Below are 14,689 nucleotides of genomic sequence, written 5' to 3'. Positions count from 1 at the left end.
CCCCAAACTAAGAGACAACTTTAAAAAGGACAATGAAAATGTTCTTGGTAAGAACATATTCCTAGTGCTGAGCTACATTAGCCTGTAAAATTAAGTCAGCTGTCCAAATGTATTATTTTTGTTATTCAGTATTTCCAAATTGAACAGACACTGGCTAACAATAGGAACATAATGTCACGATCCCCCAAACTATGCCACCAAATCACAAGGACTGGCTTATTTATGTCTTAAGATGTCCATAGGAATCAGGCTGCTTCTTCGAGAATATTTTCTAATAACTCGTTTCTTGGCCTTAGAAGTCTTATTAGTGGGTTAGAATGTATTTTTAGGGCTGGAGCGATAGTACAGAGGGTAAGGTGTTTGCCTTGCATGCGGCCACCTGGGTTTGATTCTCATTATCCCATATGGTCTTCTGAGCACTGCCAGGAGCAATTCCTGAGTTCAGAGCCAGGAGCAACCCCTGAGTATCATTGGATGTGACTGAAAAAGCCAAAAATAAATAAATTTTTAAAAATTATATATATTAAATTAACAGCACCAATACCCAGTTTTGTTTGTTCCCTAGCATGATTTCATGCTTGTATTTTATATGCGTCAGTATTATAGCTGCAGCAGATATTTCTTCTACTAACATTTCCTGCTTCTAAATGCCAGGCACCATTTCCCATGATCATTACTGCTATCTCCACTGTGATTTATAGGAAAATTCCCATTGTTATGTAGAATGAGTAAATGATTATAAAATACATGAAGATGTAGGTTTTTCTCACCTTCTTTAAGACTCTCCAAACCAGAATATCAATTAAAAATTTTAATAGGTATCAGAGAAATAATTCAGAAATAAACTAGCTTGTTTTGCACATGAATGACCTAGTTTGATCCCTGAGACTACAATTGATGCCCAGAACTGCAGGAGTGATCCCTAAGTGAAAAACCAGGAATATGCCCTGAGCCTGAACACTGATGAGTGGCTTACAGAGCACAGCTGAAAAGGAAAGAAGACAAAAAAGAAGAACCAAGAAAAAAAGGACAAAAGAACAAAATAATGAAAGTATAAAAGAAAGAACAAAAGGAAGGAAGGAAGGAAGGAAGGAAGGAAGGAAGGAAGGAAGGAAGGAAGGAAGGAAGGAAGGAAAAGGAAGAGAATGAAGGAAGGAAGGAAGGAAGGAAGGAAGGAAGGAAGGAAGGAAGGAAGGAAGGAAGGAAGGAAGGAAGGAAGGAAGGAGGAAAGGGAGAGAAAGGAAGCAAGGAAGGGTGAAGAAAGGAAGGATTCTCATAGAGGTTCTCTGAACAAATCTAACAATTGTGTCAGATGAATATATGGAGATAAATCACAGGCCCAGTAAATAAATCATATTCCCAAGAAGCACACCCTCAGGATAGACAGATTATCACCTGAATCCCCTAACCAATGTCAAGACAGAAGAAAGGATGGCAACTTAGAGCCTTTGAAGATAAATGCAGAAATGAGTTTTTTTTTCTTTTTTTAAAAATTATTTATTTTTAATTAGTGAATCACTGTGAGGGTACAGTTACAGATTTATACATTTTTGTGCTCATGTTTCTTCCATACAAAGTTCGAGAACCCATCCCTTCACCAGTGCCCATTCTCCAACACCAGTAAACCCAACATCCCTCCCACCCTCCCCAGTCCCGTCTCCCCCCACCCCACACTGCCACTATGGCAGGGTATTCCCTTTTGTTCTCTCTCTCTGATTAGGTGTTGTGGTTTGCAATAAAGGTGTTGAGTGGCCATTGTGTTCAGTCTCTAGTCTACATTCGGCATGCGTCACCCTTCCCCCATATGACCTCCAGCCACATTTTACTTGGTGTTCCCTTCTCTGAGTTGCCCAGAATGGGAGACCAGCCTCCAAGCCATGGAGACAGCCTCCTGGTACTTATTTCAACTATTCTTGGGTGTTAGACTCCTATTCTATTATTCTATATTCCACAGATGAGCGCAATCTTTCTATGTCTGTCTCTCTCTTTCTGACTCATTTCACTTAACATGATACTTTCCAAGCTGATCCACTTATATGCAAACTTCATGACCTCATTTTTTCTAACAGCTGCATAGTATTCCATTGTATAGATGTACCAAAGTTTCTTCAGCCAGTCATCTGTTCTAGGGCACTCAGGTTTTTTCCAGATTCTGGCTATTCTAAACAGTGCTGCGGTGAACATATAAGTGCAGATGTCATTTCGACTATACTTTTTTGCTCCTCTGGGATATATTCCCAGCAGTCAGAAATGAGTTTTTAGACTGTTCATTTATATCCACCTTTCTTTTACAGGGGGGAAAGTAAGGTTTGTAGAAGCAAAGCTCTAAAGCTACTTGATGGAGATTTCTATCTAGGAGTAAATTATCTAGGCATACTGTTTCCTTTTAAGATACTTTATCTACTTCTAAGATTCACAAAGCTCAATGAGTAAACTGACAACATACCAAGAGATTTTGTTGATTTGACTGAATTAACCCCTTGAATTTCATAAATTACCTCTTGTTTTAAAAGGTAGAAATATAAATTACTGAAATCAGTTAAATTAATGTGTAAAGTTTTATAATTACTGTATTGTTATTCTTAGTGATATTTCAAAGCTATGCTATTCAATAATGCTTCGTTCTTTAAGACTTAATTCTTATAAAAGTCTACAATTTTGAAATTTTCTTATAATTCATTCATAGATCCTTAGGTCATGTCAACTATAGTGGGTTTGTGTATGTGTGTTTTCTTTTTTTGTCTAGATATGCAACTTACAAATGAAAAGCATGCAGATGAGAAACCCATTAATGCTATCGTTATAAATTCGGTATCCGAATTCAATATCACAGATGGACCAGCCAAGGAAACCCCCAGTGAGAAAAAACTGTCAGAATCCAGCACATCACTGTCCTCCCTTGAAGAATGCCAAACGAAATTTTCCTACCTCCAAACTGATACTTCAGTTCATCAGAGAGACACGGATGGTATGTTTTTCAGAATCAACCCATCTCTAAATAAAGCTCCCCAACCCCCATTCTCTGTAAAATCATCACATATGCTGTTAGAAAAAAAGTCTTTATGAATATTAAACAGGAAGACTTTGATTTGAAAACCCTGGTGAATGACACATGTCAAGGTCACTTTGCAATTATGAGGTGCTTGGCAGATTGTTTGCTCTCAAAGCTGGGAGTTGAAGGCAATGTTTTAAATAGCTGGGGTGAAGTGTAATCATTTTTGCTATGAAGAAAATTATGAAAAATGGCAAACTTCCTTCTCTTTTTGGATCTGGGACTATTCAACCATGATTCTAAGCTAAGAGGAAAAGGCAGAGCAAAATGTCATAGAAATGTATATGGTATAAAATATAAACATGTTCATATGAATTACCTGCAAAATTGGTTCTGTCTCCAGGTGATATCATTCCTATGCATTCTGTTCAGTGAAAATCTACACCCTGTTTATGATGTAAAACGAATGTTTTACTTGCAAAGCCAATTTCAAAATTATTTGGTGCCATTTGATCAGCACAGTCAAGTTTAAACTCATGAACTCCACACCAAAACATAGAATTTTATTCAGGGTAACTTTACAATAACCTTTGTGAGAGATATAAGCCATTCAAGAATTTTCTAGAATTCAATACCTACATTTGTAAGTAAAGAAATCTTGGAGTTTATTGGAGAAAATAAAACACATTGTATAGTTTCCACATTTAAATTTACATTAACTTTTTAAAGGAAAAAATTAAATAAACTTTGAGTAACAGAAACTTTGGAATCACAGCAATTTATCCATCTTGAAATTTACTTAATAAAACTAAAAAAAAATTATCATCTTAGAATCTTTCACCTACACACTAGAGCTACTATAGCACACCATGGATGTTTTGAAGTTCAAAATATTCTAAACAGATTCTACTAAAGAAAAGAATATCCAAATTTTTCTTTCATTATAATGATGGTTTTAAAATAATGGCAAAAATGTTGCTAAAAGATTAGATATTGTTTATCCAAATGTTTGTCCAAATGTTGCCACAGATGCTTTAAACCCAAAACTTCAGGAGTTTGAAAGATGTAAACTAGAAATAAATAAGGACTGATGAAGACTGAGGCAAAGCGAAAAGCAAAACTTGTATTCAGCTTTAGCTTATTGCTACCAACAGGAAGTATATGCCTAAGTTGAAGATTTGGAGTGTTGCAAGAAGGCTCCACAGTTTTGCACTGACGATTGTGTTTCCTTTATAAAACCCCCTGTATTCCTAACCTTTGAGTCATCTTCCTCCTGGAGACTACAAAGGAGTGACTTTAAATTCAGGGTGAGACCCTTGTCTCTAGCCTTGTTATAGTTGTATGGCAGTCAGAATCAGATAATATTGGAGAGTTCTTTCCAAAAGCATTTTGATACTAGCGCATTTTATCAGATTGCGTCAGGGATGCATGATTTTCCTTACAAAGTGTCTTACTTCTAATGATTCCTACTGATCTCAGAATTGGAAATTGCCATTGTTGTGTGTATCAGCGCTGTGCCCCTGAAAAGCACTCTGATTTCTCCTACCAGGGATCCTGGGAAATGAAAAGAACCAATGCAGCTAGCATGATACTTAACCCTCTATTCTCAGGGAATTGCCTCATTGACTACTCCATTACAATGGCAACAGTTACCCAATTGCCTCCTGCAGAAAAAAAATCATCCTCTCTTCAAAGGAGCTAAGGAAATTAAGGATTGTTGGATCAGGTTGTTTCCTTTATACTTGGTCTGAGGTTGACATGGTCCAGGAATTTCCCTTGTTTGCATCTTTCCTCTCAAGCATAATGAAGAAATTTCCCATTCAGGTAAGAGTTTATGGATCCCTGCATAAAAGCAAGAGTGAAACATGCAGATCAAGAAGACCCACAAATAATGATAAGAAACTCTCATTATCCTAACTAGCAAACAATAACAAAATCAAGAGTTAGACTCACTTCACTTTAGAGAATTTTCAATAGTAATTAATTTAAGGATGCAGAAATTGAGAGCTAGGGTCATTGTTCGTACTGAGATAAATACAGAAATATCTTTCAGGAACAGCAGGGGAAACAGAAGGGAAAAGAGAAGATTGCATCCACTTTCACGTAGTTTGTGCTTAATTTATTTTCAAACGTATAAACGAGTGCATAGGAATGGATGCTTAATTGCTAATATCTATTATTTATATACATTGCCCCACTTAAAACAGGACAAAAAAAGTCTCACATATGCAGATTTTGTAAAATGTGTAACATCCATTAGCACAGTTCATGGTGTGTGCTCTGATGGGAATTTAAAAGCGTCTTTACTGCACATCACACACTATGTACTGCAACATTATTATTAAACTGTGGTTCACCCTAGATGGTCCCTTTCTGGAATAAAATGGAAAAAGTCTAGAGCACTATCTGTATTTCTCCTTGTGCTTCTATATTCTGATTGCAAACGCATCCCCTGGATAATAAAATCAAGGATACACGTGATATTAGAAAACAGCCTCCTAGAAAGAATCCTGAGAATAGACCTAATTGATGTATAATTTTGAATTTGAGACATCTCATTCAAGTGGAAAAGGAAAATCATAAATACAAGATACCTCAAAAGAATAGTCTTAATTACACCATGGACTACTGAATAAAATGATTACATTTTTCTACACTGTAAATTTTATACAATTAAATGCAGTAGTGTCACCTTATAAAATGTTTCAATTTTATAATTATTTCAGTTCATTTGCTCAGAAAAAAACATAAGCACAAATTTACCAAGTATCACCCAAATCGAGTCATTCTAGTTCTAAAGAACTGACTTGAATGTTAGTTGTGCTTGTCTGAACTTAAATAGATCTTGACATATTTAAATAGCTATTAAAATTGATAACATCAGGGATGATATCCCAGGTAGAGAAAGGAATTCAGTCATACTTTATCTATTTCCATTCTACATTACAGACTTTACTTTAAAATTCCATTTTACGGGAGTGGGAAGCAATTTTTATGCTTTTAACCGAAGACTTATAGTAAGAGACATTATTTTATGCTGCTCATTATTTTGATGAATTTTGATAACTTACTAACCAGTAGTTTCCCAAGCAGTAGGCGCTGTGTTTCTGGAGCTGTGAAATCATAGTTGGGAAGTCAAAGCCGCCTCTTGTCCCCTCATCCTCCTCATCCTGGAAATCACAGTGATAAGGTAGAAAACTGGCAGGACACACTCAGAGATACAGGTTGTGGCTGAAGACTGACCTCAAGGACATTTATGGAAATTTCTTGCATTGTTACCTTTTGGACTGTAATTAAACCTGATCCTTTCTAACTAATAAGGCAGATTCTCTCTCTTAATTACCCAATCCCCAGTTGTATATTTAGCACCTCTGGAACTACATTAATACTTGAGTGTCATTAGGGCGTCTCAGCACATTATAGTCTTGATATCCCAAAGGTACCCTGGGGTATAAAAGGGAAATAAAATAACCCTATGAGGGTTTTTGTCATGTCTCCTTGTTCACTGCCAAGAATACTTTGGACTGTAGAGCTAGCAGGCCTAGACGCATCTAAGCCTTCTTCAGTCCAGGTTTAAAAAGACAAACCAGGGGGAAATCAAGAGGAACACTCAGAGAATAGCACTGGTGCCCATCTCAAGATGCCCAAGGGGTCGATAAAGGGACTTTAATAGACCTGAAATGTGTTAGGACGACATTGAAAGAGATAAAAAACTAAGCAACAGACCAGCGAGGTGACCAAGAAATGAGAAACAACAGGCTCTCCTACCCCTTTCTGCGTTTCTCCATATCACCACAGTAGTCACCAGTGCTGGCATCACCTCGTAGGCCATGAGACACTGGAGATTACTAAACAGCAGTCATACATGGCATGAGGAGGATCCACAGGGAGAAGGAGGTTTAGAAGAAATAAAACCAGTGAGCCAAAACTACTTTCTAAGACACCCAAAGCAGATCCAAGAGATGAGAATACCCCAAGTTATTCCTTTGTTTTTCCTCCCATTTCCTCACACTGTTGCCCATTGACTAAAGCTAACAAAAAACCACCTAACTGAACCCAGTAGACAGACTTTGGCAATCTTGGGAACAGCAGAACAAAGTAAAAGCCAAGAGTAGAGGGGAGAACATGTGATCAGTCAGCCCATGTGGCCTCCTGCTCTGGGCTAGAATGTGGCAGAGGAAAGTGAGGGCTCCGCGGGGCAGGTAGGAACTCTGGAGCAGACAGTCTGGGTATTAACAACAGCCCACCACTTACTTACCACTATGTTATCCTAGTCCGAAAAGCAAAGATAGTAATAGCACTATATTCAGGGTTATTTTAAGACCCAGATGAGATTCATATAATTTGTAGAAGACTGCAAGTTTGTGAAATAACTAACACACAGAACAATGGAAAAGAGTGTGTGGAGTTTATATCAAGAAAAATTTAGATTTGAATACCTGCTCCCAACTGTAAGGTGAAATCTCTTCCACCCTGCATTTGGAAGGACTGAGGGCAGTGAAAATTTTCTTGTATCTAAAAATTGGAGGTCACTACATTTATCTCTTAGAATTATTAATGTATTTACATATTCAGTTAGATATATGATGTCTGTGTAAGTATGTTTCAAGTAATGGGATAAAGTTGTTGGAGAAGAGTATATGACACAAGTAAGAAGCATAGTTGTATCAAGGTTCTGACCTAAGTGCTTCTTAGAAATGCACGCTGGTAACTGAAATTTAGACTGCGCTTCTGGAGTTAATTAGGAATATTTTACAGATTTATTGTCCTTTATGTTTCCTTGGGATATTGAAAAAAAGAAAGAACTCTAAGAGGTCCTTTTGTTTTGACTTCTTGTGTAGTAGAACTGAAAGACATATGAATAGGCAGACACCCAATCATTTAAGGATTGAAGATTAAAGATTTGGTACTTTATGGAGAAAGTGACCTATTTTACTTTATAATTTTTTTGTAAATTGCATTTTTGGTGGGCTCATATGAAGTAGTAGCCCGGACAGGAGGCTATTACTGTTGACTTGATTATTGTTGATGATGGCTAGGACTAACATGGTGACACTGAAACTGGGTAAGTTCTTGTGAGTGTCAAATACAAATTTTAGACAAAATCAGTAGGATTTGTGAAGTACCAGGGATAGGTATGTATAATGAAGGAAAGAACATGGCAACAATAGTGTCCATGTTTCTATTGAGTTTACTTGAGCATTTCAGAGCCATTCATCAGATAAAACTCAAGGAGAAAAGGTTTTCAGGATGGAGGTATAGTGAGAGAGCCAGGTTACAATTTAGCCCCAGTAAAAGTAAGCTATTTTAAAGACATTATAGAAGTCTTTAAAATAGGTTTAAAAAAGGAACTACTGGTTTGATATAATTGAGAAGTCTCAAGAAATAGCGTAGATAAAGTAAAATAAACTCATGCGTGAGAATGGGAAGTACAACTCTTTTCAACCATTGCAAATATCCCCCTGAACTCATTACCTATGTGTAAACAAAAGCCATATGCAAACAGTTTTGTTTATACCTAATAGAATTGTTTCCTATAACTTTTAGGAAATTTGTGGAAAATACTTAAAACTTTGGAAAATATCTTTACAATTCACTAATATTGCTGGGTTTTGTTTAGTTTTGGTTGGGGGGGTGACACCACCCTTTTATTAAATAATAGGGCAAGCTTAAAAATAGAAAGAATAATCTCAAGTGCAAAATAGAAAAGCAAGAGGAAACAACTGTCACTTTGGCCAAAGGACTAGGCCAAAGCATTTTTAAAAATAAGAATCTATGGTATACGACAGAAGCTGAGAACTCCAGAGTCTGCCAACTTGAGAAAGTGGCACATAAAATTATACCAAAATGTTTTATTCTCTCAAGTTATTATAAGGTCACTTACAAGTTTGTTTCTCACACTCTAGTGGAAGTACCAACTCCTATCCTCACAAACCATATTATATTCTACCGAGTTATCTTCAGTTTTTCCTCCTACCTATGAAGGAAAGGATCGAGTGGGATCATTTGTATGTGGTCATAGTCTGAGTAAGGATATAAACCTTCAGATCATGTGGTGTTTTCTTGGACTTAAAATAGTTTATATTTAGAATCAATCTCTTCTTTATCAGGGCATTCTAAAGCAGTGGTTTGAGTCCTGATAAAACTTGATGAGGAGCCGGGGCCGGTGCTCGGCTCCGGCCGGCCGGGTTTTCGGCCCGGGTGCCCATGCCTCTGCAGAGCCGGTGGATGTGGAACGAGCGGGAACCAGAGACAGCTTTAGGAATTGGGGTTCCAGCAAGTGCTTTCACCCATGTATGGAGACTGTGAACTAACTTTGGCTACAGGCTGTTCCAGGAAGGGAAATGATTCATTTTCAAACTTAAATCTTCGCGGACTTAATTACTATAATACAGAAATTGTAGCGGCCGTGTGACATTTTATCTCTTCATTCTCATCAGTGGAAAACTTATTATCAAATATTTCCCTGTTAATAGAGCTGTATTCTTAGGGGATAAACTCCAACAAAAATAGTGAGTCTGTTTTGAAACTCTAACAACAATAGTGAGTTATGTGTTGAAATCTGGAATGTAATCAAGGTAAAGAGAAAAGGAAGTGAAATTATCACTCACGTACGGGGTGGGTTGGGGGGTGAGGGGTGGGATGTATACTGTTTTTTGTTTGTTTGTTTGTTTGTTTGTTTTGTTTTTGCTTTTGTTTTTGTTTTTATTGGTGGTGGAATATGGGCACTGGTGAAGGGATGGGTGTTTGAGCATTGTATAACTGAGATATAAGCCTGAGAACTTTGTAACTTTCCACTTGGTGATTCAATAAAATAAATTAAAAAAAAATACTTGATGAGGCTTCATGACCCACATCTTTTACTACTGATACACCTTCTTCAGAAATATATTTGCTGTGATTGGAGATCCCGCTTGGGAAGGGAGATGCGTGCTGAAAGTAGACTAGAAACTGAACAGGATGACCACTCAATACCCCTATTTCAAACCACAACACCCAAAAGGAAAGAGAGATATCAAATTGGAATGCCCCGCCACAGAGGTGGGGTGAGGTGGGAGGGATGGGATTTGGGGGGTGGGAGGGATACTGGGTTCATTGGTGGTGGAGAATGGACACTGGTGGAGGGATGGGCTCTCAAACATTGCATGAGGGAAAAACAAGCACTAAAATGTGTGAATCTGTAACTGTACCCTCACTGTGACTCACTAATTAAAAAATAAATAAATTTACAAAAAAAAGAAATATATTTGCAAAATAGAATATAGTGACTGCACTCATTTGCTCCAAGGTTTTTGTTGCTTATGGTGACTTATAAGATCTGGTGAATTGACCAAATGCTAAAAGTTGGCTCTTTGTGAATAAAAGATACCCAGTCTGTCAAAGAGATTTGTGTGGTAGAGACCCCAAGGAAGTAATTAAGGAATATGCTTTCTAAATGCAAATAATGAGTTTTAGCCATAGCACATACAACAATAGGTGACAATTAAAGTGGCCATAGAGGTTATGGTGTTTGGTTCTTTACCACCGTCTTCTTGGAAAGAAAACCACAAAAGCATGGGAAGCAGTCCTGGAGGAACAGCAGAAGGAGGAAAAAGGGAAACTGATTATTTATGGAGCAGGACTCACTTAATGTGGTCTTTTTCGGTATTTTTCTAAAAATAAATTTAAATGATTTCTTCAAAAGCTTTTGACAATTTTAGGGCAAGATTTATGTTCTCTAAAGGTTAAAAGATGTACGAACAACTGAAAGGAAAAAACTATGTAAAATGTTGTTAGAAAGAAGTAAATGCATTCAAATAACAGTAAGACTAGCAGATGACCCAAAATAAAAGCCCCCATGCTGGTTTGTACAGCTTCAGTCAACTAAAGTCCCCAAATGAAAAAGTTATCATATTATTACTGTAGATAAATTGAAAACAAATGACCATTGATGAGAGAAATTTTTTCTCTAATTTATGCTACAATGTTACTTTCAAATGTCAACCATCTTCATGATGCTGATTTAATTTAATTTAATTATATATGATATGAATGCTTACCTACCTGTTTCCAAAACCCTCTCGTATCTTGTATCTTGATTACTTTTTTAACTAAAAATGTTATACTATTAATAGAACTGTTCCAGTTTCTAAGTAATTCCCCTTATGAGAACAAAAAACATCATTTCCAACCTATCACAGCTCTTTTGTTATAATTACCAATTACCTTTATTGCAATTTCAGAATTTTAGAAGTAGTCCACCTAGTAAATTTTTAAACCAATTTTCTTAAAAAGGTTTGATTCGATTCATAACATTTTAGGCAAATTATGACATATTTTATTTAACTTGAATATAAAATCAAGATTTAAAAAAAATAAAAATCAAGGCTTTATATAACTGGAGAAAAAAGTCAGGAATTCAAAATAAACTAAATTAGAAAAACTCTCTTTAAACATCACTTGTTATGTCTAAAATGTGCTTTTTTATTTTTATTTACACTGTACTATGGTAGATTTATGGGAATTTATATCAAACAAATAAGATGTCTTGTGACCAGAAAATAGAAATAAGTGGACTTTTCTCTCCTTGTCCTCAAGTCTATCTGGCCTGAAAGCTCCCTGTCTTAAGGAGGCACTGCCTGCAATTTTGGTGGAGGATAAGGGGTTGGACTGTACCCAGGGGTACTCGGGGGTTACTCTAGACTCTGGTCTCAGGGATCACTTGTGGTAGTAGTGTTTGGGGGACTGTATGGGGTGCCAGAGACTAAACACAGGTCGATCATGTGCAAGGCAAGTGCCCTTCTCACCCACGTTTTTGTTGTCTGGCCCCATGCCTGCTATTTTTTCAGACAGTTATAAGGTTTCCGTGGGACTTCGCTCATGCTTGATCAATTTTAAATGTGTTCTAAGTGTAGTTCAAACTGCAAGAACCTGAATAATTCTTTTTGGGAAGCACAGAAACTAATCGCAGGAAAAAAATAGATATGAAATTCTTGTAACTTTTCAGGTTATGTTGCTATATAATTGATCCATTTTACAGATGTTAGTTTATAGCTCTAAAATTTCTTGGAATACTTCAAATATAAAAATTATTTTTGTATCTCTTTTAATGTAAAAGAGTAGAATATGTGATCTTGGACTTTGGGCTCAACGTGACCCGGGAGCAGATGTCTCTGCCAGTTTCCCCCAATATCCAGCGACTGGGTGGGGGTGGAGGATCACACCGTAAGCCACCTCCCTCAGGTGCCAGATAATCTCCTCATTGGCCACCCTCCAGAGCTCAAGGCTGCTTTTCCCGGATGGGAGCATAAATTGAGGCCCCCATAACCATGCCACTGGACTCCATGCCAGAGGCATTTTCTACTTGAGTAATGGGGGGCGGGGAGTGGTGAGAACTGTCCCCTCCCCAAGGGACCCAGCCCCAGCAGCAGACATCTGCTACCCAACAGCCCCCAAGATCCAGGCCACTTTCCACATGCTTGGGCCAAGCCTCACGCATGACTGAACATATTCCTGAACCGTGGAGCCACTTTGACATCATAAGACACTCCCTACACATTTTTCATAAAATCATAGATGGAAATATATATATATATGTATATGCATATATATATATGCCTCTCAGAGGGCCTGGCAAGATACCGAGAGTATCTTGCCTGCACGGCAGAACCTGGCAAGCTCCCCATGGCGTATTCCATATGCTAAAAACAGATCAATAACAGGTCTCATTCCCCTGACTCTGAAAAAGCCTCCAATTTTTGGGAAAGACGAGTAAGGAAAGGGTGCTAAAATCTCAGGGCTGGGACAAATGGAGACATTACTGGCACCCACTCAACTAAATCGATGAACAAGGGAATGACAGTGATGACAGTGATAAGGTTTCCAGATAGGTAACTAATTGTGTGGCTTCCCAGCACCTTTGCTGGCAAAGTTAATAAAGGAGTTTAGAAAAGTGACAGCACTTAAGGGGACTAGATTATGCAGAATCAATAGGAAATGTTCAGGAAGCTAATAAAGCAATTACTTCAATAAAGTAGGTACTTGCATGGGGTGGGGAACTTGAAAGAATAATGGTGGACATTACCCCTAATAGGGATAAGGACTTAGAGTGGGTCATAACGTTATCAAGCATGCCACTGCACGTGCCTGTCCTCCGAAGGTGCCCGCACTGGGGCCGCGATTAATTTTCTTTTCTCCTTTAAACAGATGAGTGTGCCTCCCTTATTCTCACCTGCCTGTTCTGCCAGTTTTGGGATTGTCTCCTGATGCTGCCCGATATATGTGGAACGATGTGCACCAGCCTGTGCTGCCCCTCTCACAGGTATCACCACACCTCGGACGAGAGTCACTCTCGGAATGACTGCAACTGCAACTGCGACATGGACTGCAGCCTTTTTGAGTCCTGCCATGAGACTAGCGAGTGCCTGGAGCTAGCCATGGAGATTTCCGAGATCTGTTATCGCTAGAAGCACCAGAGCCGCCAGGTTCCAGCCGACCTGTTGGTCCCACAGAGACATCTATGACAATCAGACTGTGATTTCCATGTACTGAAATGTAAGGGTTGTGCACTTTTTGTGGATTCTATAGGCCATTTTACTCTGCAACTGTCTGGAAAAAAGCTAGTAATGTCAACTCAGTGATCTTACTCCAAATCTCACAGCAGCATGGCTCATTGAAAAATAAGATCTTGATCAAATCTGATGAAAAAAATCTCAGATACCTCTTAAATGCCATAGGTACAAGGTGTCTCTTGACTATAAAAAAGCATGTGAAACCACTGTCTTATTGCACTCATTGGCTTGCATCAGGATTGAACTTCATTCACAAATTCAGGATGAATTAGTGCATTCCTTTAGAATTGACATACATTAGCTCGTCTTTCAAATGGACTCATGCATAAACATTATGCATTGTTGGTATTATTAATAATGTATTGTATAACATCATTTTGTAATTAAAAATTTATTTATACAGACTCTTAAAATTCACTTATATGTACAGTTTAGATAGGAAAGGGAATTAAGTGAATTAGAAACCATGTTCCTGTAATTACAACAGATGTCTCTAAGACATCTCCAGTGAATTTTGAATATGATGTACTTTGAGAGAGTACTGTAATCTTAGACCATATTATTATGTCTATGACTATGTCATAACAGGTTATGTATATTATTAATTTGTTACAGAAAGGCTCTTCTTTATTCTAATGAGCACAAATGGGAATTATGTGCAAGTTTCAAGAAAATGACCTCAGAAAATCAATTATTCATTTTCTTCATTTCTGTTTGTCAGGTGCAATAAGCAACAGGAAATTAAATCACAATCAATTCATTTTACTAAAGTATTATTTGTATAAGCTCCCAAAATAAATACATATGCAGGTACTTATTCAACCCCAAATTTCCTAAAATGGCATGTGCTTCAAGATAATTTATTCTTTTAATGATCACTACAAGGATTAATAATTACGTTGATGACTCACCCATAAAAATGTAAAGATGCGATAGAAATTGGACAGTGATTTTAAATTTAGCACAGCTCAAACAATTTGGAGAGAAAAAACATTTTGGTTGAAGTTACTTTAGAATCTACTTTCTGTAGGTATGACATTCTTCACTAATGTTCTTTTACATATTCCCATGGAGATATCACAATATATTCTTTGAATATAAAACAGGATACTATATTGATAACCAAAGAAATAAAAACATAAAGTAA

The 14,689-nt window shown here is 37.4% G+C and overlaps 1 protein-coding gene across 1 annotated transcript; it reads left to right on the top strand.

The window, feature by feature from the left end:
* The first annotated feature begins 232 nt into the window (after window positions 1-232).
* On the top strand, window positions 233-13,437 carry MDFIC2 (MyoD family inhibitor domain containing 2). The gene is made up of 3 exons (XM_055136679.1): window positions 233-311; window positions 2,747-2,968; window positions 13,178-13,437. The coding sequence occupies exons 1-3, from the start codon at window positions 233-235 to the stop codon at window positions 13,435-13,437; spliced, it is 561 nt and encodes a 186-aa protein (XP_054992654.1).
* The last annotated feature ends 1,252 nt before the right edge of the window (window positions 13,438-14,689 follow it).

Source organism: Sorex araneus, chromosome 4 (assembly GCF_027595985.1).
Source record: "Sorex araneus isolate mSorAra2 chromosome 4, mSorAra2.pri, whole genome shotgun sequence".
NCBI lineage: Eukaryota > Metazoa > Chordata > Mammalia > Eulipotyphla > Soricidae > Sorex > Sorex araneus.
Note: the sequence above shows the minus strand (reverse complement) of the source record. Positions and strands in the feature narration are given on the sequence as shown.

Bases quoted from the DNA above. Each gene is read 5' to 3' on its own strand.
- MDFIC2 (XM_055136679.1), top strand. From the start codon at position 233: ATGTCCATAGGAATCAGGCTGCTTCTTCGAGAATATTTTCTAATAACT. The intron at 312-2,746 runs GTTAGAATGTAT...TTTTTTGTCTAG, and splicing joins CTTAGAAGTCTTATTAGTGG to ATATGCAACTTACAAATGAA. The intron at 2,969-13,177 runs GTATGTTTTTCA...TCCTTTAAACAG, and splicing joins TCATCAGAGAGACACGGATG to ATGAGTGTGCCTCCCTTATT.